This window comes from Lepidochelys kempii, chromosome 3 (genome assembly GCF_965140285.1).
Source record: "Lepidochelys kempii isolate rLepKem1 chromosome 3, rLepKem1.hap1, whole genome shotgun sequence".
NCBI classification, from domain to species: domain Eukaryota; kingdom Metazoa; phylum Chordata; order Testudines; family Cheloniidae; genus Lepidochelys; species Lepidochelys kempii.
This window is the reverse complement of record NC_136382.1, coordinates 120557155-120580911: the sequence shown is the minus strand read 5'-3', so window position 1 is coordinate 120580911 and position 23757 is coordinate 120557155. Positions and strand designations below refer to the sequence as shown.

Genomic DNA, 23757 nt, shown 5'->3' with positions numbered 1-23757 from the left:
TTATATTTGAACAACCAGTTTGGCTTGTTAGAATATTTCTGACACACCAATTACTCATACTGCACATAGTGTGATTTAAGTATAGATGCGCTTTTTATTCTGCTCACTAGCCAAGTTTAGTGTTTGGCTGTTTTATTGTATTACAGATGGGTTTTTCTATTTCACTAAAGTGTCCCAAAATCTTACTGTTAAAATAGTGGCTAATATTTTCGAAACCCTTCATGTAGCTACAAGTAACACACACTTTCAGGGTTCCCATTTTGGGAGATAAGGATGTTTCTAGATCCAGAAGTGCGTTCTAGTCCCACATCTGAGTTCAGAAGGTTTCACTACATTGTTTCTATAGTACACATGCGTCATACCAGTATGGTTCTACCAGGACTATCCTATGTAGGAGGTAGAAAGGCCTGCATGAGTCTGTCCTATGGCTGTTGATGATGCTACGTGTAACAAAAGAAAAAAGTTGAGTCCCTGTGGGTAGGTGCCTGGAGGGATGTGTCTGTTTTTCCATTGTAAAGAATTTAGAATTTGGTTGAAGAGAACATGAGATCCGTGCTGTAAAAAGAGCTCTGTAGGTCTTGCTGTGTAGACCTTGGCCTCTGAGCTCCTGGCCAAGCCAGAATACTCACATTGTGATTTTTCACATGCTAGTGTCTGTCAGCCTGGGCTGCGAGGCTCACTCCTAGCAGCTGTGCAGAGATACCTTAAGAGGCAGCCATGGGGAATGGGTGCGGGGCCCTAAGGTGGCTTTAAGCTACCTTTGTGTCCTCCTGATCCTAGACTGTGCTGGGGCCTCCAGCATAAATCGCATAGCTCTGGAGGCTTGTCTGTTATGGCAGCCTCCCAGGTATGCTCTTGTGGCCCCAGCGGTGCCCAGAATCTCTTCACTGTTGTATGCTGTAACTCTAACCTGACAACTCTCCGTCATGACCGGGATATGGACATTCATGCCTAGTCGTAGGAGCAGGAGTCATACCTAGTGGTTAGAACAGAAGTCAGTAGCTGTAGATGCCAGAGCCAAGGGTGCTAAGATTTGGAGCCCAGGTTCAGATTTGGGTTACCTGAAGTGAGGAAAGGCAGGAGCAGGGCTGGGACCAAGGTGGACACAGGAGCTATCACAACCTTGAGCAAGTGCTTTAAGCAGCTGGTGAACTGTTCCTGGTGGGCTTAAGAGCCCATCTGCTGACTTTTCCAACCAATCAAGCAGTGCAACCAGTCAGGCGCCCTGCTGCAGCTCAGCTGTGCTTGTGAGGTTACCAGGATACCCCCTTTGCTGCAGGCCCTGATTGCGGACAAGCATGCCACCTACACAAGGGTTTGCAAGGGGGCCCTCAGAGGGAGCCCTTATGGCTTTCTCTACAGTGCCAACGGTGGGAGATTCCTCCCCAAACCAGCTGTGGGTCTTTTAGGGCCCTTTATGAGGCTCCAGACTTTTTACCTAGCATAAAATGCCAAGAGTGGGGTTGAGGATCTCACCTGAACTTTTTAAGTTTTCCTAACTGTAACTGATCTGCCCACAGTGACAGAGCGGTCCCTTTCCTGAGGGATTACAACTAACAAAGGCACATCTACACATTCTACCAAATGTGAATAGGTAGCTTCAATTGCGCCCTTTAATATGAAATAGCTAATATTAATCTGCATTGAATTTCCGCTGTCCTATTGTTGCTTACATGGCCAATCCTTGACATACTATTAGTAACCTCTTTCTGTGCTGAGAATTGGCCATTGACTGCCCCATTCCTTTCCTTTATTAAACAGTTTTTAATTGATGGACTGGAACTCAAACCATAGTTACCAAATTTCCTTGCAGCCTCTTGTTAGGGAAGTTGTTACTTAAAATCCTTGGAAAGTGTAAACAAATTTTATCTCCTTTTTTAAATAATCTTTTTCAAAGAATTCAGAATGATGAGAGAGGCATGACTGGCCCATACACACTCCTATTAGTCTGAACATATTGTACACATTTAGGTACTTTGAGTGTCTTTTAAGCATTCTCACAAGTACTGATCCTGGTCCGGGGGACGGACACCTTACTGATCTGTAATTCCTATGGTCACCTTCCATGTCTTTTTAAAAGATGGGTGCAATGATGGTGACCCTCCTCTCTTCCTGTAGCATAGCTGTGTTAAATAATAAATTGTGCACATCTTTGGTAGGAGCTCAGTGACTTCTTCCTTTAGCCCTTTCAGAACTTTGGAATGTATACCATCCGGTTCTGGTGATTTATTATAATTCACTTGGAAGGGCCCAAAAACTAGGGTAAATCAGTTCCATGTGGAAAGGCGAGGCTAATAGATCCTGCCTTCAGAAGCAGTTTCAGGATAGTTAATCCACAGAGCATTCCCTGTCCTTATTTAGAGGACTAAAACAAATAAAAGAAAGTAGTTCTTCACTCAGTGCACAGTCAACCTGTGAAACTACTTGCCTGAGGAGGTTGTGAAGGCTAGGACTATAACAGGGTTTAAAAGAGAACTGGATAAATTCCTGAAGGTGAAGTCCATTAATGGCTATTAGCCAGGATCGGTAAGGAATGCTCTTGTCCCTAGCCTCTGTTTTCAGAGGGTGGAGATGGATGGCAGGAGAGAGATCACTAGGTCATTACCTATTCGGTTCACTCCCTCTGGGGCACCTGGCATTGGCCACTGTCGGTAGACAGGATACTGGGCTGGATGGACCTTTCGTCTGACCCAGTATGGCCATTCTTATGTTCTCATGAGTAACTAAAATCTATTTAATAAAGGCAAGATTTTACTGATAAAATAACATGTTCACTAATTACAGAGAAACTAGTACAAAAGACAGCCCTTATTGAGCAACCTTTAGCTTAAGAAGCAGCCCTAAGCATGCTGAGAATAGTTAATGGTTTTATAGATTTTTAAAGGCAAAAATGGCCATTATGATCGTAACATAGGCCAGAGAATTTTACCAGTTGATTCCTTGTAACTTGTGGTTCAGCCAGAGCTTAGAAAGTCCTACTCCACTTTGATGAAGGGTCACCCTAATGAAACAGCAGATCTGTGTCAATCTCTTGAGTGGTCTCTCAAGACTGGTTTCACTGTGTTCAGGGAATAAGACCAAGACAAAAAATGGGAGCCTAAAGTTGTCTCTAATTCTGTATTTAGGGGCCTAAATAAGTGACTTGTGTCATGAAGTCTGAGCACCCGGTAGCGCCTGTTGACATCAAGGCTCCCATTTAAAAATATCTCGGGCCAAGCCTTCTTTTCTGATGCCAGTTTGTACTTTAATGTGGTGAAGAAGGGAAGTGAGAGAATAGAAGATGGTATAGGAAGAAGTCTTTAGTTGTTCCTCACAAATGTAGGAGTACATTTATCCTCAGATCACTTCTCTGAGAGTTAAATCCATCTAATCGAAGTGCAATGCTCCAACATCACAGTGTATGGCACTAGGAGACGGCAGTGTTTTAGCTTTCAGCATTTCCTCTGCATTCTTCAAAAGGTTTCCATGCAATCTCACGTGACTCATATGATCTCTCTAACTCCTGGGGCTTCACTACATTGAGCTGCTGTATCTCGCATTTCAGAAGTGGCGTCTCCTGGTCCAATATTGTTTAGTACCTTTCACTCCCTCTGATTAGTGCTCTGCATGAAGTAAAACTGGGATCATAGATTGTTTCAAAGCAGTATTGGCAACACTCCCAGAACATGAGAAGGAAACAAAGAAGGGGGTAGGAAGACACTGGGGAATGGGATGATGAGCTAAAGGAGACTGAAGAACAGAGAAGAGTGTAAATCTAGGAAGAGGCAAGAGACGAGAACAGGAAAAAATGCCCCTGGTTTTAAAATACAGGGCTGATATTTCCTAGATAACAGTGTGAGAGGTGCATTAAAAGGGCTTAGGTGGACAAAGATAATAGACAAAAGGTGGGAGTTCAGCATCTCCCCCCTGCCCCCCCCCACACCTCTAGTTAAATAAAAGGGGGGGGGGTAGCTAAAAGAAATAGCCTTGCAGCAAACAGGCAGGGGACAAGGGTTGGGTGTCATTTTACAGACAATACAGAAAAAAGCACCCCTCATCAACTGTGCCACCCTTCCTTGTACTGAGTAGCACCACTGAAGTCAGCAAGAATGACACTTCTACAACCTATCCTGAAGGATGACCCAACACTCTCACAGATCTTGGGAGACAGGCCAGTCCTTGCCTACAGATAGCCCCCCAACCTGAAGCAAATACTCACCAGCAACCACATACCACGCAACAGAACCACTAACCCAAGAACCTATCCTTGCTACAAAGCCCATTGCCAACTGTGCCCACATATCTATTCAGGGGACACCATCACAGGGCCTAATAACATCAGCCACACTATCAGAGGCTCGTTCACCTGCACATCCACCAATGTGATATATGCCATCATGTGCCAGCAGTGCCCCTCTGCCATGTACATTGGTCAAACTGGACAGTCTCTACGTAAAAGAATAAATGGACACAAATCAGATGTCAAGAATTATAACATTCATAAACTAGTTGGAGAACACTTCAATTTCTCTGGTCACTTGATTTCTGATCACAAAGTGACTATCCTTCAACAAAAAAACTTCGAAAACAGACTCTGAAAGATTGCTGAATTGGAATTAATTTGCAAATTGTATACAATTAACTTAGGTTACTTTTTAGAAAAACTCAACCATTCCCAGTCTCTATTCAAGCCTATTTCCCCTTGCTTATTCCTCCGTGCCCTCCCTCCCCCACCGTTCCTCAGACGTTCTTGTTAAACCCTGGATTTGTGCTGGAAATGGCCCACCTTGATTATCATACACATTGTAAGGAGAGCGATCACTTTAGATAAGCTATTACCAGCAGGAGAGTAGGGTGGGGGGAAGAGAAAACCTTTTGTAGTGATAAACACCCATTTTTTCATGCTTTGTGTGTATAAAACCTCTTCTGTATTTTCCACAGTATGCATCCGATGGAGTGAGCTGTAGCTCACGAAAGCTTATGCTCAGATAAATTGGTTAGTCTCTAAGGTGCCACAAATACTCCTGTTCTTTTTGCGAATACAGACTAACACGGCTGTTACTCTGAAACTTCCTTACAGAGTAGTATGCTTCTGTGTCAGTAAGAGCAGCAGATGGGGAAATGAGTGCTTTATGGTCAAATCACTTGCAGATTGAAAAGTCTGATCTAACACCAGTTCTGGATTGCTCTCTGCGAGGCCTGGGCGTGTTTTCACAGAATGTCAGCATGTTTTTTTTGCAATCCTGGTCCTTTCTTTATTCACAAATTGTTAAAAAAAAAACCTCATCTAGCACAGCTGTAGCACTAACACAACATAAACAAGTCAGGCAGGAACTTGGCTGGACAGCCAGCCACCTGTGAATAAAAAGTGCCTTTCTACCCTTTCATTGTTCTGGGTGCAGAACCTCTACCCTCCCCAGAAGCCCTTTTTCATCTCAATGAACTGCCCTCCCGTTTGCTTTCAGCACTGACTTTCTAAGGGCATGGCTATACTTGCAGCTGTAGCATACTTTGAGTTAAACCAGCCTTCGGCGAGCGCAGTAGGGAAAGCGCTGCAGTCTGTCCACACTAACAGCTGCAAGCGCGCTGGCGTGGCCACATTTGCGGCACTTGCAGCGGCATTGGGAGCCATGCATTATGGGCAGCTATCCAAGCATGCAAGTGGCTATAATGTGCTTTTCAAGGGGGGGGGGAGCGTGGAGTGAGTTGTATAGATAGGGGGGAAAGAGAGAGTGTTTTTTTGAGAGCATGTCGTCTTGTAAGTTCAGACAGCAGCAGACCCTCCTCCCCCCGCCTCGCTTTCTCACATACACACCATGCCACACTAATGGTTGCTTTGTCTCAGAGGAGATAAGCAGCCAGCTGTCAGAAATGGAGCTTTCAACGGGCATTCCTACAGCCGATTCCAAACAATGACAAGAGCAGCCACTTGACTTAAGGGGATTATGGGACATTTCTGGAGGCTGATCAGAGCACAGTAATGCAACACCTCTTCCACACTGGCGCCGTGGCGCTCCAGCGAGGGCGCAGCAAACATTATCCCACTCGCCGAGGTGGAGTACCAGCAGCGCTGTAGCCGCGGAGCCAAAGTGCTCTACTTGCCTTGCCAGTGTGGATGGGTAGTGAGCCGGGGCGCCCTTATTGCACTGTAACTCACAAATGTAGCCAAGGCCTTAGTCACAATCTGCTTACAGCTGTCTCTAGCTCCATTAGCTTTAGTGGAATAACTCACGATTTACATCAGTCTTGAATCAGAGCTAAAGCTTTTATATTTATATTGGACATTTATTTTCAAGTACAGCAGCTCCTTGATGGCAGACTGCAAGATGGTCTCACCTGTGATTGTGAAGCTTACAGTCATGCTGTTTTCTCTGCCAGAGCTAAGAGTAAGTTTATAATCAGCATCTAGAAAGGAAATAAAAACTTTACACAGGAAGACAGTTATTGTTGCTATCTCCTGCTAAATAAGAACACATTCTTATTTACCATGGAAGCAGTTCTCCATTTCCATCTCCTCTTTTGGTTTGTACATCTATACATGGAAACAGGTTAAAGTAAGTGATTCCATCAGGTCTTGCCCCCTGAAGGTCAGATGAGGTCAGTGCTCACATGAGAGGATTCTTTGGTGCTGCAGAAAGCAGTGATGATTCAGCAGTGGCACACACCTTTACCTGAGTCAGTGCTGAACCAGGCCCCTGGAGTGGCATGTAGGGGGTTCTCTGTATTACACCTCACCAAGAACAGCACTTGCAGCCAAAGTCTTATGGGATGAGCTGTAGTATAGGTGTCCTAGCCACGTTCCACTTCTAGTAACTAGGGTAGGCTCTGCCAATCTAGAGTCCTAGCCCCTTTCATTTGCCATTGTGCAGCATGAAAGTTTTTCCTTCTCTCTAGAACAGTCAGTATGGCTCAGTGGAGTCTACCCTGGAAAACAAGAATAATTTTAAAGGGTGTCTAGGACTAAGTCCCTGCAGTTTCAATTGCTTATGGTGAAATTCTTCACTTCCTGGACACAGCTGTTTTGCACTGTTAAATAGCTAGCATGTTCTACTTCCCAGATTACTGCATTTTGATGGTGGAAGAAGTGATCCCTACCCAGGCCTTATTTCCCTTTTGAAGTCAGAAGTAAGCCTATTAACACTTAAGTACGGAGTTGCTTTATGGCAGGTGGGGGAGAAGTTCCCATCAATAGTATTTTTTTCCTTTAGAATTGTGATGTCATTGCAGACAAAGAAATTAGGCAGCTACTGTTCTCCAAGGAACCATTTGTACATTTATGTTCATATTTTTGCTACACTAGCACTTGGAGAAAGGGGGACTACCCAAATCACTGCACAGGATAGCATTTGTTAACCAACCTGGCATTAAATCTAACTCCTAAAAGGTGCTAAATGTTTTAGGAAGTGGCTTCAAAATTTGACACACATGGAGCTGTCAATGTTTGATAGGATGCATAATTTATTAATTATAGGAAAACAAACATAATATGCCAAGAAATGCATTTCCAAGGCATTTTGGAACTTCTGTGGGTATCATTCACCCTCATCCTACTACATAAACTGTGCAGTGATTGCACAGCAGTGTACTCTTCTCACATTTTATTGCTTACAGGTGGGCATGGTGAGCTGTAGTACTAACACTAGGAAAGTCTTGCACTGCTGTGCTCTCCAAATCTCTGGTGCTAACTAACTGAATGATCCCCTCGTTTCCCATTTAAATAATTAAGCCGAGAACCTGCCGACATTTTCATTCAGTAGACCACTTCCTTCTCATGGACCCATCTTCCTCTAGCAATACCAACGTACTGCTTGACTGTTTTTTAACTCGCAGGCAGCAAAACTGAGTAGTCTGGTATTTGCCTTCTCTCCTACATTCTTTATGGAAAAAGTGAGGATGCTTTTTCATTCTTCTGCTGCCCAGGTTGCATAACCTGATGAAGCAAAGCAATGTAGGACACATTTGCACCTCACGCTACATCTTCAAGTTAAGAAGCTGTATGATCTTCTCAAGAAAACAGTCTTATGGGTATACATAAATATATATTAGTCTAAGGAATTTATTTTCTAGGACTTAAACAGATTTGCTTGTTTTAAATAGTTTTATATGTCTGACATAGGTGTTACAAACACAGCTTCCCCACACTGGAAATGCACACCTTATGCTTAGATTCCCAAACCATCTCCACTAAAAGATGCACAACCTGCAACTTGTGCATCAGGGTCAGCTCAAAGCTTGGTAAAAGAATTCCCCCCAGCTAAGAACCAGTTACAAAGAACTTTCATCACAGAAAAATGAATATACAAAGGCTGAAAAAATGTTGGTTTGAAGAGGTGCTTTCAGAATTTACTGTACACGTCGTAACAATTTATTTTATAGGTTGCTTCTACATGCAGGAAAGATCTTACATTTGGTGTAAAACATTTATACACATTCTTTACAATTTTTACATATATTTAAATGGCTGTATCAAACACTGCTCTATGGAATTTGGAAGAAAACTAAATTGAGGGAAAACAAAGTATTTATAAAATATGAACAAAACCTGTGCTACTAAAGAGCATCTGGACTCAGGCTTAGTGATTTTTTGTTTTCATGTTATTCAGGCAGATCCAGATTTTTCTTTTATTGTAAAAATATTTCACAAAAATAACAGCAATACACAACATAGTAAGGCAACAATAGAATCAACAAAATGTACCCGTCACTTATCATGGCTTTGTGAGTAAAATAAATTATTCCTTAAGTTGTTTATATTTGAAGGAAGATTCTAGCAAAAGCTGCAGTTTGGCATCCTGGCTTGCTTGTGGCATTAAGTGAAATACTGGACGGTAACTATCAGAAGTTTGCCTAAAGTGTAGTTGTTTAGTGGCACTTCGTTAGTAAAGACAATAATTGTGCCATTCATGTGCGGTGAACACCATACCTCATTTGCACCTACAGTATTATTTTTAATAACTTATTTGCCACACATCCTGGATTTCATTCAACACCTCAGAGGTCATGCTTCAGTTTGTACTAGAATTTTCCCCCCCCTCTTCCTTTTAGTGGCTGTAGATTCATTTTTTTTTAAGCTGAATGGGAGCCAGTAGCATGTTGTAGTACTATGTGAAAACCTGAGTTGGGTAGTAATCTGGGGACTCCTGTCACTTGGGGTCAAAAGTGACTGGAAGTGTCATCTCTGCAGATACTCTGACTTCTGTATGGCAAAGGGGAAGATGATGGCCAGGACACAGCACTGAGTACCCTATCAGAGGTAGCCCATGGCTGAATAATATTTAATGGAGTCAGACTGCTGGTGTGAAAGAATATTTTTCCAGTTTCCTGGAATGGCTCTTTCCTTGGTTAATGTCTCTTCTTTGCACAGTGCATGGCCAGGAAGGGAGGGAGAGCCCAACGCACACAAGCTCTAAGGCTTTGTTCCACAAGAACGGAATATTAAGTAATTATGGAAAAAAGTGAACAATTTGCCAGCCATCATGTTATGGAGACTGTGCTGGAAGTACATGTTGGAAAGCATAACCATATAGAGCAAAATGATCAACAAAACAACAATCTTAAGAGATTATCTTGAGTGTGCAACTGAAACATACACAAACTTTACATGACTGCTGAAAGGAATTTCAACAAAAGGCTGAATGGTATATAAGGAAAATAAAAAAAATAAAAACCATCTTTTTCTGGCTTAGTCACTTTTTTTAAATGAAAAAAATACCTCATGATCTGACACTAGTTAAGATCCGGAAGAAATGACAAACCATGAATCTGTTTGTAATCCATGGAAATGCAGACTAGTTTGACAATTTCGAGCCCTACAACTGAGAGCACTTTCTAGCAAGAGACAGCTTTTGTTTAAAAGATAGATATGGAGGGAGAGTGTTCAAGATAAATATATATACCTAAATAACTGGTGCATTTAGACTGAAGAAGTAAACATCAAATTAGTTTCACTCTTTCTGCAATTCAGATTTTGTTTTTTTGGCTGGCAAAGACTAATGCGGAGAACAGTAAACATCTTAAATTATTTTAACTGTTTTTTGCAATTCAGATTTTTTTCCTTTTGGTGTGGTGTTTTTTGGTTTCTTGGATGGCAAACACTAAAACTTTTTAGTCGCATTGCCCCCGAATCAGAAAAGCACTTCGGAGTTGTTCTTCGTTATCCATCCCAGTTTATTTCTACATCACCGGAAAGCGGCCAAGTGCCTGCCTCAGTTTTTGTGCAATCTGGAACAAACAAAAAGAACACATGAATAGCATGACTACTTTACATATTTAAATTACATAGCTTTCATGCTCATCTTAGAGCTCTCTGCCAAGAAAATTTCAGTTGATTCATTCCTCAAATATTAAATGTTCAACTTAGGAAAACAGTATTAGTGGATGCAGTGCTTTCCTACCCCAGTTAACGATTCTGTGTATTTATAGTGTTCATGAAAGATATCGGATTGACAGCTCTGGACTCTCCATACCTCTAGCTAGTGACAGAACACAAGATGGCCAGTGCAAGGTTCCTACACTGTTGTACCAATGTGCCTTAGCCCTGACTTGGAGGGACACTTCAGTGGCAAGAGGTTCGATAATTCTTAAGGCCCATTCGGTGCTTTTCTGCAGAGACCCCATAGTTGCCAATTAGCGCAATTTGATGGGATGCTTTTTGTGATATATCCAGTAGCAACTGCAGTGAGACAAACAATTAGACTGAAGATCCACCTAATAGCAACAACCATTTCTGCTCACCCAGGGGCAAAAGGTTTCATATTCCATTACCAAGCCTTTGAGCTGTTCAGTTCCTCTCTCTTTTGTAACTAAAAATAATTTTTTAGACTCTTAAGTGGCTTTAACCACAAATATTCTGGTATAAATTCAGAGGGGCATCTGAGCATAGGAGTCTCAGTTCAAAACTTACAACTTCAAGACGCTCTCACAACATGTATGTTACGCCAAATAAAACCCATTCAAGGTCCCATCCACCTATACTACTAGTGATACACTGAAGGACTGAAAGAAGTGGGCCAAGAGCAGCAAGAAAAGGGAGTTAAGAGTGTGTAAATTAGAGTAAGCTTACTTATACTTTAAGCCACATCATCTTCTGGCGCCTCAAAATGTAAATCACATCATTTTGAAACCACTTACAAATATGCAAGTCTGAAGTAGGTCTAGGAGTCTGAGACTAAGGGAAAAAGGCTAGTGGAGACTAAGCATATAAACTCTTTCTTTCAGCTACTTAAAGTTATACAGCTACCGGGAACCAAAGTAAAGAAGTCATATTTCCTTTATTCTACTTTCCCATGTTGCTGGCACGTCATTTTCCTTTCCAGTGTAGAAGGCAACACACACACAACCAGGAAAGAACTTTTCTGGAAATCCCCTAAAATCCAACCCTATACTGTGGTGCTAGTGTTTTCTTCTTAAGTCCTTTGTAGGGACTAAAATCATAAACTTATTCCACACATAATATCCCAACATACTATCAGTCACTGTTGATTTGTGGGGAGATTAGACTCCTACCACTTTCTGTTTACAGATATTTGGATCTGTGATTTGACCTCAGATGTACTTTGAGATACTGTCACTTGCAATGATTTGCACACATTTGTTTTTACATTTAAACTGGAGAGAATTTTCATTTTGATGGGTGTGACGCTGGCAGACCAGGTGCCAGCTCATGCCAATGCCCCTAGGCCTCACTGAAAAATGACAAATGCATAGCCAAAAACCGGTCTCGCTCACCAGTATGTTAGTGTTAAAATATGTATTAGATTTATAAGAATGTGTTTGGTGTTTAGACTTTAATACATACAGCATCCTACAATCATTTCATCTTATAACATGCAGTACAGATGTTATAAGGTTATATTAAGTATTTACATTGTAATGCTCTGTAATTGTGTAAGTCGTCAAACAGCTATGTAGAAACAGAAGGTGTTGGTCCTGCCCACCAAGAAGGCCCACTGAAACAAAATCAGCCATTGTAAAACCTCAAAGAACAAAGACTTTGTTGATTGCCCCCCACACCACACACACACACACCATGAAGAGATGTAGGTGGACTCATCCCATCAGTTTGAATTCTGAAGGGAGAGAGTAAATTGCTCCTGGCGGAATCCAATGCCACTGCACAATGCAGAATTTTGCAGAAATGAATGTTTTTTGCGCATAATTTCCTTTCTCCCACAGAAATGGGCTGCAGTGCTGCTGGCCACCACTAGGAGCTTCTGGACCCAGCAGAGCCCAGGTCATACATAGAAGACATTGCAGGGTGGGGAGGGGGAGGGGGAGGAGGAGCGGGAGGATTCCTGGCACCTGCAGTTCCCAACATGCCCTGAGGGAAGGAGACAGTGGTGCGCAGGAAACTCCAAACAAGCATAGGACCCAGAAGCATGGGTCCTCTTCTGGATCCCTGGGCAGTAGGGGGAAGGGTGTCTGGGCTGGGGGGAGAGGGGCAAAGCTGGGTTCTGGGAGGAAGTGTGTGCACTGGGTTGGCCCTGCAGCTGGGTTCTGGGAGGGAGGGGGCTGGGCAGAGGTTCAGGTATATTGGCTGGGAGAGGGGCCCCATGGCTGGACTCAGAGGGAGGGGTTGTGGGTGTCTGGTTCCCCAGCTGGGCTTGGAGGGGTGGAAAAGAAACAGGAACTGGGTTGTCCTAGGCGTTTCTTTAACTCACTCTCTTCCCCCCCAAGGAGTACAGAGTGAATGAGTGTCTTTATTGTTACAGGTATTTTGAAATAAATTACCAAATTGAAACTGGCATGATTATGTAGTGTTTGACAAATACAATTTGCAGAATTTTAAAATAGTGTGCAGAATTTTTAATTTTTTGGCGCAGAATTCCCCCAGGAGTAAAATATCCCTGATGGAAGGAACTGTATCTCTATGCTGCTTGAATTCTGAGGGGTGAAGATTTCTAAGCATAAACAAGAGCTCCCCAGGGCTTGGCCTGGGTTAGCCCTGAAGGACATATGAGCTTGCATATTACAGCATCTTCTGTTACCCTTTTGGATCATTAGGCTAACTCTTGTGTATGTATATTTACCTACTTTAATCTTGTAAATAACTAATTTCTTTTCTTTTCTTAGTTGTCTTTTGTGAGAGATGTAGGGTACAACTGACTTGGGGTAAGTGACTTTTTTGGGACTCTGAGCAACCTGAATATTGCTGTGATTTCAGGTGTAAGGCACCATCTATCACAAAGGCAGGCTTAACTAGGTGGCAAGATAGACAGTCCTCTTGGGTACTCCAGTCTAACTCCATGTTACAGCTCTGACAGTGCTTAAGGAGTGGACACTTAATACTCGTGAAATCTAAGTATAGAACGTACAACCAGTTTGAGGTTTCATAGAATCATAGAATATCAGGGTTGGAAGGGACCCCTGAAGGTCATCTAGTCCAACCCCCTGCTCGAAGCAGGACCAATTCCCAGTTAAATCATCCCAGCCAGGGCTTTGTCAAGCCTGACCTTAAATACCTCTAAGGAAGGAGATTCTACCACCTCCCTAGGTAACGCATTCCAGTGTTTCACCACCCTCTTAGTGAAAAAGTTTTTCCTAATATCCAATCTAAACCTCCCCCACTGCAACTTGAGACCATTACTCCTCATTCTGTCATCTGCTACCATTGAGAACAGTCTAGAGCCATCCTCTTTGGAACCCCCTTTCAGGTAGTTGAAAGCAGCTATCAAATCCCCCCTCATTCTTCTCTTCTGCAGGCTAAACAATCCCAGCTCCCTCAGCCTCTCCTCATAAGTCATGTGTTCCAGTCCCCTAATCATTTTTGTTGCCCTTCGCTGGACTCTCTCCAATTTATCCACATCCTTCTTGAAGTGTGGGGCCCAAAACTGGACACAGTACTCCAGATGAGGCCTCACCAATGTCGAATACAGGGGAATGATCACGTCCCTCGATCTGCTCGCTATGCCCCTACTTATACATCCCAAAATGCCATTGGCCTTCTTGGCAACAAGGGCACACTGCTGACTCATATCCAGCTTCTCGTCCACTGTCACCCCTAGGTCCTTTTCCGCAGAACTGCTGCCTAGCCATTTGGTCCCTAGTCTGTAGCGGTGCATTGGGTTCTTCCGTCCTAAGTGCAGGACCCTGCACTTATCCTTATTGAACCTCATCAGATTTCTTTTGGCCCAATCCTCCAATTTGTCTAGGTCCTTCTGTCTCCTATCCCTCCCCTCCAGCGTATCTACCACTCCTCCCAGTTTAGTATCATCCGCAAATTTGCTGAGAGTGCAATCCACACCATCCTCCAGATCATTTATGAAGATATTGAACAAAACCGGCCCCAGGACCGACCCTTGGGGCACTCCACTTGATACCGGCTGCCAACTAGACATGGAGCCATTGATCACTGCCCGTTGAGCCCGACAATCTAGCCAGCTTTCTACCCACCTTATAGTGCATTCATCCAGCCCATACTTCCTTAACTTGCTGACAAGAATACTGTGGGAGACCGTGTCAAAAGCTTTGCTAAAGTCAAGAAACAATCCATCCGCTGCTTTCCCTTCATCCACAGAACCAGTAATCATAAAAGGCGATTAGATTAGTCAGGCAAGACCTTCCCTTGGTGAATCCATGCTGGCTGTTCCTGATCACCTTCGTCTCATGCAAGTGCTTCAGAATTGATTCTTTGAGGACCTGCTCCATGATTTTTCTAGGGACTGAGGTGAGGCTGACTGGCCTGTAGTTCCCAGGATCCTCCTTCTTCCCTTTTTTAAAGATTGGCACTACCTTAGCCTTTTTCCAGTCATCCGGGACTTCCCCGGTTCGCCACGAGTTTTCAAAGATAATGGCCAATGGCTCTGCAATCACAGCCGCCAATTCCAGGGTTTGTGCCCTGGTTTGTAACGGTCTGCTCTGAGGCTGGTTGGTACTCACGATCCTGAGCCACTCGAGACAGCTTGACAATGGGAATATCAACGCAAGCTAGATACACACTTAATTCAAGACCATTTGCTTTCCTTTCAGTAATCTATTAAGTTCTGGTTTTAGAATTTCATGTTGATCACCTAAAGGAATTTGAAGGGTAGTTATAGGAACTAACAGCCAATTAATGCCCTGCTGAAATTCAGCAATAAAACGTTTAACTTTAATCCTAATAGATAAAGCTCCAAACCATAACAGTGTATTGTTTCTTCAGTATTTGGACAATTGTCATTTGCTCAGGCAGTGATGCAACTTTGATTAAAAAAAAAATCTCACCCGTTAAAGCTTAACTCTTTAGGCTAAGAAGGTCTTGAGTTCCTGCCAGCAAATGTGGATGCAACTTACATTACTACTTGGTGGATGAGAATTCTTGAACTAATATCAAAAAGGGGGCCATACACATAAACCCATTCATGCTTGGATTTAACAGACTGGCTAGGTGTGATCTGTCATGCACACTGGGTGGTTTTTCCAAACACACACACACACACGACCGTAATGTCTGGACAATAATTTCAATCAGTTAGGTGTTTCTGAGGGGGTCACTTAGCTGCCAGTTATTATTTTACTCAAGAACATACCATTATTGCATGTTCTCATGTGTTATTCATAGTATTAATAGTTAGTCTGGCCACTTGCCATTAAACTTGTAGGACCCAATTCTCATTTACGCTAAATCTATTTTACACCAGCCTGGCAGTATGGGGTGGCGCTTAATTTGCAGTTTTGGCCACATTTACTCTGGAGAGAGCAGGGGTAATGCTAACTGCAGCTGCACCAGAGAGTGAAATCACCTTGCTGGCAGATAGGGGATCATTATCACCACCTTTCTCTGTGTGATTCTGTCAGACAGCTGTAAAATCTGGTAGCACTACCTATTGAAGTTGCCCAACACTGTAAGACCCTGTTTTTCAGTTGTATGCCGAACTTTAACCACTTGGGCTGAAATTTCCCAGGCTGGGTTTCTGGCACAGGCTGAATCTTTTTGAAAATTTCAGTGAAAATGGTTTAGCGATTTCTAGGAATGAGCTGACATAAAAATACATTGTTATGCACATGTTAAAAAATTCTAGCAACCTTTTCTTTTAAGAGCTCATGCTTTGGAACGGAGACTTAAAATTAGGCAGTGTTTGGTGTTTTGTATCTTGTATCAGGAATGGGCCTTGTGCTGTCCCCATGAAAATCCAACCAAATTTGGTAAAACTAAGCCTTTGAAGTTGCAGTTCACACATGCCCACTAGAAATGTAAAAGTTTAACAGCTAAACTCTCTAAAGATTCAGTCTTCAATGTGTATGTTCAATCCCTCCTATCTCCTAGTGCTCCCCTGACTGCATCACCATCCTTACAGGGCAACTGAGCTTGCTCCAGCCATCAGGGCAAAATCTGTAATAGCTGCTCCTCCCTGCTGCTCTGGTCCAGACACCAGAACAGAGCAGGGGGCCGGTCTCTTGTGCTCCCAATGATGACCCTACTGGCACCCAGGCAATAGGGAGGAGGAAGTGGTCTGATATGAATACAGGGGGGGGAAAAGCTGGACTGGGAGAGGGAAAGTAGGACAGTAATAGTTTAGGACAAAAAGAGTCTCGGAAAACTGGGCTGGCGGGGAGGAGAGAAACTCTGACTGGGGGATGGGAAGAGGCTGGGAGATGGTGTGGAAATTATGGGGGTCAAAGCCAGGAACCAGTTGGCAGGGGAGTGGTCTCTAAAATCAGATTCGGAGATAGGGGAGACAGACTGTAAACCAATAGGCGGAGGAGGGGCAGAGGAAAAGGACGACAGATTTGACAAGCAGATGGGGTGCAGACTCAGATGAGGGAAATGGGCAGTGAGGAGAAGACAGATCTGATGAGGAGCCTGGGCAGGAGGCTGAGTGGGACTGGGAGCTCGGAGGGGGTGGGGGCAGGAGAAAGGAACTGGGACTGTCTGGGCAAGCAGACTGGAACTAGGACAAGCAGACTGGGAAGACAGGGAAAATGGGCCTGGAACAAGAAGCCCGAAGAATGGAGACTGGGACTGGATAGGCAAGAAGAATAGGACTGGGACAAGGAGCCAGGGGTGTGGAACAGGCAGAAGAATGTTCCACTAACACTCCCCCTTCAGAGCCTGAAGAGAAACCCAGGTTTCTTGAGACTAACCATTCTTCTACTGTCAGGAAATATCCATGAAATCCACTGGCAAAGTGCGTTTCTCTTCACCTTTTAGTGCTGGTCCCCACAGAAAATGACAATTTATTATTGCTATTAGTTACTCCATTAGTTCAAGTGGCAATAGTCTATGTGCTGTGAATATAAAAGGCTCCTATTCTACTGATGACTCATGGGGGGGGGGTTTCAATAAGATGCCACATGACGAAATTTCTGTCTTATCAGTTTGCATTTTGAAAAACCCTAATCAATTATGTACAAATACTACATCAGATTTGTTAAGTGAAGCATTCAAAAGTTAGAAAAAGCCAGAATTAAAGTTGCCTGTGCAAACTTAGCAAGACCTTTTGTGTGTATGCACCATTGTACAGTCTTTGATTACATGATCACATACTAGTTTTTCCCACAGGATCCTCCCCCCCATTCAATGCACTGGATGGATGGTACTCACTTAATGAACAACTATTCAATATTTAGTTTTTCTCCTTGTTGGTCAATGTATGTTTCTAGGACTTATTTACTGTACACTAGTCAAACACTAATTAATCTATTTTCACAATGTCTGTGTGATGAGCGAGGGGTATTATTCCCATTTACAGACAGAAAGATGACACACAGAGAGATGAAGGTCAAAAGTAGCCACAAATTTTAGGTACTTTATTTGAGATGCCTTGGACTTGATTTTTCAGAGTAGTTAGCATAATATAGCACTTTATACGTTCAAAGCATAGCTCCCAATGACTTCAGTTGAGCACCATAGAAAGGTCCATGAGGCAAGTAATAAGTCTGTCTTCAAAACAGGGTTTGAAGAGCGTGCAGTAAATAAGGCGCGTGGCCCCATACTGAATAAAGAGAAAACAAAATTTACTCCTGAGGGAATTCTGCACCAAAAAAATATTCCGCGCACAATATTTTACAATTCTGCAAAATTCTGTATATTTGTCAAAACAACACCATTTTCAAATTATTTGCTGACAAATATTTTGAAATAAATTACCAAAATAATTGAAAATGGTGTGATTATATTGGGTTATTTTGACAAATAAAATATGCAGAATCTTGCAGAAATTTAAATTTTTCAGTGCAGAATTCCCTCAAAAGTACCAGGGTTCTGTGTGGTGCAGTCTGGGTGTGGGCAGCTCAGTGGGCCGTCTGGGTGCAGGGGGGAATCTGGGTGCACAGGGGCTTGGTGTGAAGTTCTGGGTGCAGGGGGAATGAGACTCGGGGGGGGGGCACGAGGTGAAGGTGGTTAGGGCTCAGTAGGGGTGGGGACTGGAACTTGGTGGGGTTGGGGTTCAGGGTGCAGCTAATTGGGGCTCAGTGGGGTGGGGGTCTGGGGTCTCCTGATGCAGCGGATGAGGCTCAGTGGGGTTGGGGAAGGAGTTCTGGGTGCAGGGAACTCCTGAAATGGAGGAAGCTTGGTGTGGGGGTTCCAGGTGCATGGGTGGGGGGAGGGGTCACTGTACAGGGAGCTTCCCCGCCACCCCCACTCTGCACCTGGAACTCTCCCCCCAAGCCTCACCCCCACACAGGCACATCCTCCCCCCAAGGTGCAGAGCTTCCATCAGCCAGGGGAAGTTTCTGGGGCTTGATCTGACCCAGCTCTGGCTGCTCCATGCAGGGAAGGAGGAGGTGCAACTCCATCTCCCCCCCCCCCCCTCCCTAAACTGGGATTAAGATCCCTGGGTGGCCAGGACATCACCAGACCCCTCTTCCCCGAGCTGCTTGAACAGACGTGTCTGAGCTGCCATGAGGGGTGAGTGAGCACTGGTGCAGTTTCTCTTTGGTTCCCCACAGAAACCATTTCCTGCAAGGAAGCAAAGGGATTCTGCAGGGGGCAATTTTCTGCTGCATTGCAGTTGCGCAGAATTTCCCCAGGAGTAAAAATATCAAAAAACTGCTCATTAGGTGAGCATAAGCATTTCCTAACTTCCAGTGCTTGACTTAGCAGCTTTAATAATGTTATTTTAAAGAAGTCAATCTGAGTGTAATATATTATATGTTAAGTTCCATGTGCTGCAAAGTTTTGGTTTTGGAAGTCTCTACAGAAAATGTTCTTTCAGTTCATCCTTTGTTCCTGTACTTTTTTGTTAAATTAAATGTAAAATTGCCTTTCAAGCAACTGCTTTCAAAGAGATGTGCACATGCAGAATGATTAATACACAGCTAGCGTTTCTGACAGATAAAATAAGTGGCCTCACAGCATGCACGAGAAACCAGCATTGATATGCTGCAACTTACCGTTTCATAAAACTGTGCCTGCTGTTCCAGGTAGAGGCGGATCACGTTATTGTAGTCATAAATCCGGTTACTGTGGAAATGATTCATCTCCGCTGTAGTCAAAACACAGGATACAAATTAATTTAGAAAAATGCTCATCAACAAGAGCAGTTTCATTAGTTCGGATTAGTTACTGTGTTAACTAGGAGTGCAGTCTTTTTTTTTTAACCCAATTCAGCACCAAATGCAGTCAGTGCAATTACTTTGGGAATACTATTACTTTGCACTTTTATAGTATCTTTTCTCCATGGAGCTTACATTACTTTACAAACAAATTAAGTCACACTATAGGGATTCATCAGTCACTGAAATGCAGCCACGTTTGGTGTCGATCAACAGTTATATAATAATACACAGCAACAGAGTTTACTAAATGAAATAAAAAGGATATTGTATCCAATCTAAAAACTGTAGGCAAAAATGGAATTACTTAAACTGGAATTTGGCAAGGATGTTGGGGTTAACATCCACATTCTTATGAAAAGTGAAAAGTGGTAATTTTTATTAATTAGTGCAAAGATTGCTGCTGTCAAGCACGGTCACCCAATACTGTATGGAAACATTGGTTCAGTGTTGACTCTGAGGAAAGAGCATCACTTATCGAATCCTCAACATCTTGAATTGCAGCATCTTGGTCTCTCATTCAAATACTGACCCAGCCTGCCTATTTAACTTGCAAGATCTGATAGAATCACAGAATGTAGCAGTTTGGCTTGTGGCTAGGTATGGAAGTAATTCTACAGAACACAATCAATACCCAGCAGATAAGATCTACCATCAAGAAACAATCAATGGCCTTCATTAGTTTTATATCCTGATGCAGGCAAGCACTTAAAAGATTTTGTTTGGGCTGGAAAGTTTTCCGAGTACAGCTCTCTCCCATAAAGGACTCCAGCTACTCCTGTTCTTTGAAACTAAAATGTACTTGCACCAACTCTAAAACTTTGGCTGTAAAAAACAAGCACTTTGGTACGAAGTAAAATACCATTTGCTGTTTTTCAGACTCGAATTCTCAATAGCAAATGCAGTTGGGGACATTACGTAGAAGTAAATTCTACTAGCAAACCTCCTAGGGAGGCAGCATTGCCTAGTGGCTAGAGTCCTGGACTGAGACTCAGGAGGCCTGGATCCTACTCCTGACTCTGCCACTACCTGCTGATGACCTTGGGCAAGTCACTGTCCCATTCTACCTCAGTTTACCCATCTGTAAAAGGTGACGGTGCTGACCTAATTTGTAAAGCTCTTTGAGATCTATGGATGAAAAGTGCTACATATTCTTATTCCTAGTGCAGCACAGGATTTCCCTTTAAAATTTTCCTCTTAACTAGTGTTTCAGAGTCTGTAACATTGTCACTGAACTTCAAGTTTGTTTTACCTTGTAATGCATAAGCCATGGTGCTTACACGCTTCACCATGTTCTGCTTATCCTGTGGTGTTATTTTACTGGTTGCGACTAATTTATCGCTTTCCTTCACTTTTTCTATTGCTCCCTGTTAAGACCAAAATGCAGGATGATTAAAACAACAACCAATTAAAGGTTATCATATTAGCTTAAAACAGGGGTTCTCAAACTGGGGGTCAGGACTCCTCGGGGGTTGCAAGATTATTACACGTTAGCCCCCACCCCAAACCTTGCTTTGCCGCAAGCATTTAGAATTGTGTTAAATGTATTAAGAAGTGTTTTTAATTTATAAGGGGGGGGGGGTCGCACTCAGAGGCTTGCTATGTGAAAGGGGTCACCAGTATAAAAGTTTGAGAACCATCGGCTTAAAACAACAACTCGACAGACCCATAGCATGTGTACAAATCTGATTTTGCCTTTCAGTACTTTCCCCCAAAATGTGTTGTTTAATTTTAGATATCTTCTGATTATGCCAGTGGGGGGAAACGGCAGAAGACATGAGCACTGATTACAAGCACACTGAAACAGGGTTTGATACACAAAAGTTAACATGCATATTTATAGGAGGTGATAATAGGCCAAGCTTCCAAAATATAATGGAGTTCTAGATGGACCATATCTAAACACTTCCAGCTTCCAAATGCTTCTAGGACCTATTATCTAATCATCCAAGATTTGTGCAATGTAAACTGCTTCAAGACAACTTATTTCCCAAAAGGACCCATTTACTATCAGTGACTTAATGACGTTTATGTAGCCTTTGACTAGTAGGAATATTTAGTCATTTGTACTTTATTTGTGGGAGAATTAAGGTGTGCCTGGCAAATCAGCTACTTAGAATGAGCCCCTTTTTTGTGCTCATACAATTCTTTATACTATAATTTTTTTTGTATTAATATTGGTCTATTCTTATATCAGATGGTCACATTAGCTTCATTAGTTGTATAAAGGTAAAGGACATTACGAGCCTCCACCACTATAAACTACTTTTAAGGTTGAATAAATGCTGATGAAAAGCTAGAAATTTCATGATTATTGCTAAAAGAACAATAGTTTTGAAAAAGGCCTTCAAAAAAAAAAAATCCCCTCCTCCCCTGAGAATTTCTCATTTGCAAAGATTCCATTGCTATCTTCCTACAGGTTTCCAGCAATATGGACATTAGGGGTATGGGCAAATTAAATATCTGAGTGCAGGACAGGCAAAGTATTGATTTTATACATGCACATCCCTCCCTTTTACTCCCCACTATGCCCCCAACTTCATCTGTCCTGTGAACTCCTCTCCCATCCATACTCCACCCCCAAAAACAGTTACCTTGTGAGCTCCTATAATGTCAGGGAAGCAACCAAGAAATCCCTTGTATTCATGATTAGTTTCCATCAGAAAATGGAGATCTTTCCTTGGCTAATAAAGAGAATTCAGCAATTATTAAGAAAGAAATATTTATGTCATATTAATGTCAGAATTGAATAGAAAGTTACACATATTGAACAAGAGCTGTAAGGCCAAAAAAATATCCAGAGGCAAAAGAAAAAAAATTATAACATGAGAAAAAGATTATTGTATTTAAAATTCGCTGCCACCCAATGTAAAGAACACTAGGTCTAGATAAAGACAAGAATTTATGGATTTTGAAAACACTTTAATGTCCAGTCTTTAGCTGGAATACATGTAAAGGCAGTGAAGATTGTCCCATTATTTTTAATATATAAGGCTATATCAGGGAACAGAAGTTCGGGGGCCTCAGTGAACATAAAATCAATAGGGTAAACACTCAATGCCACTTTTAAAAAGCTTGTGTTCCATATTTTACTTAAATTATTGTAGCTAGTAATCTCAAGGTTCCACTGAAGAGTTTTTCCAACCTCAGCAGTGACAAAACAAATCATTATCCACAAATACAGTGCAGATAAATGTACCCAACCAGCTGTTACTTTCAAAAAGTTAAGGTGTTTTAAAAAAAACCACATCACTTCCTAATGTAACGATGGATTTGAAAATAACTTTGGACTCTGGAGATTAAGCATTACATGAACAGTCAGCAGGTCCTAAACAAAGCCAAATTTAAGGCCTGAACACTGAGGCAGGTACAGGATCCATTTTTTAAAATTAGGGACTTAAAAGTTAAACCCAATGAAGTAATGAGACAAAACAATACATATGAGGGGCAGCATGATCTAGACCCAAGCCACTGTCTATACTAAAAGTTTTTGAAAAATTTCCCATCATTGCTTTAATGGCATTAGTAACAGTGTGAGACCTAGTAGACAGCCTGTGCTGACACCACAAAGTCGCATTTAATCAGTTGTGGAGATAATCAATTTGATCTATTGAAGGCCAAGACGTCTGATACAAAGGAGATCCTTTTCTAGCATCATTCTTTCAGCTGACATAGAGAAGAGAAATAATTTATAATGCAAGTTATTTCTCCTGGGGGAATTCTGTGCCAATGCGCAATGCAGAATTTAACATTGAGTGTGGAGAATTTGGTTTCCCCCGCAGAAATGGGCTGTGCTGCTAGCTGCCACTAGGGGATGGTGGACCTGACAGAGCCCAGCTTATACATCGAAGATGCTGTGTGTGTGTTTGCGGGGGGAGGGGGGAAGGGAAGGGAAGAGAAAGGGAGGGAGGGAGCTAGAGGGTTCCTAGCAGCTGCAGTTCCCAGCATGCCCTGAGGGACAGAGATGGCAGTGTGCAGGGAAATTCCATGCAAGCCTGGGACCAAGCATCAGACTGTTTCTCCCTCTGGATCCCTGGGCTCTGTGGGGGGGGAGGGGTTTTGGGTATCTGGGCAGGGAGGGGCCCTGTAGCTGGGCTCGGCTTGGGGGGAGAAGGGACAGAGAAACAAAACTGGGTTATCATAGGAGTTTCTTTAACTCTCTACTCCTGGGGTGGGGGGGGGGAGAGAGAGAGAGTGAGTGTGTGTGTGTGTTTTGTTTCAGACATACTTGCTGACAGGTATTTTGAAATAATTACCAAAATAATTGAAACCGGTGTGATTATGTGGTGTTATTATTTTGATAAA

General features: G+C 42.7%; 1 protein-coding gene across 6 annotated transcripts in view; it reads right to left on the bottom strand.

The window, feature by feature from the left end:
- Nucleotides 1-8296: 8296 nt before the first annotated feature.
- SNX9 (sorting nexin 9) overlaps nt 8297-23757 on the bottom strand; it is a 98748-nt gene continuing 83287 nt past the window's right edge. For all 6 annotated transcript variants that reach the window (XM_073337768.2, XM_073337766.2, XM_073337767.2 and 3 more), the window contains 4 exons: nt 22047-22136; nt 20705-20819; nt 19291-19382; nt 8297-10200 (listed from right to left, as the gene is read on the bottom strand). In XM_073337768.2, coding sequence (XP_073193869.1) covers nt 10153-10200; nt 19291-19382; nt 20705-20819; nt 22047-22136 — 345 coding nt within the window. In that variant the 3' untranslated portion in view covers nt 8297-10152. The remainder of the gene's footprint in view (nt 10201-19290; nt 19383-20704; nt 20820-22046; nt 22137-23757) is intronic.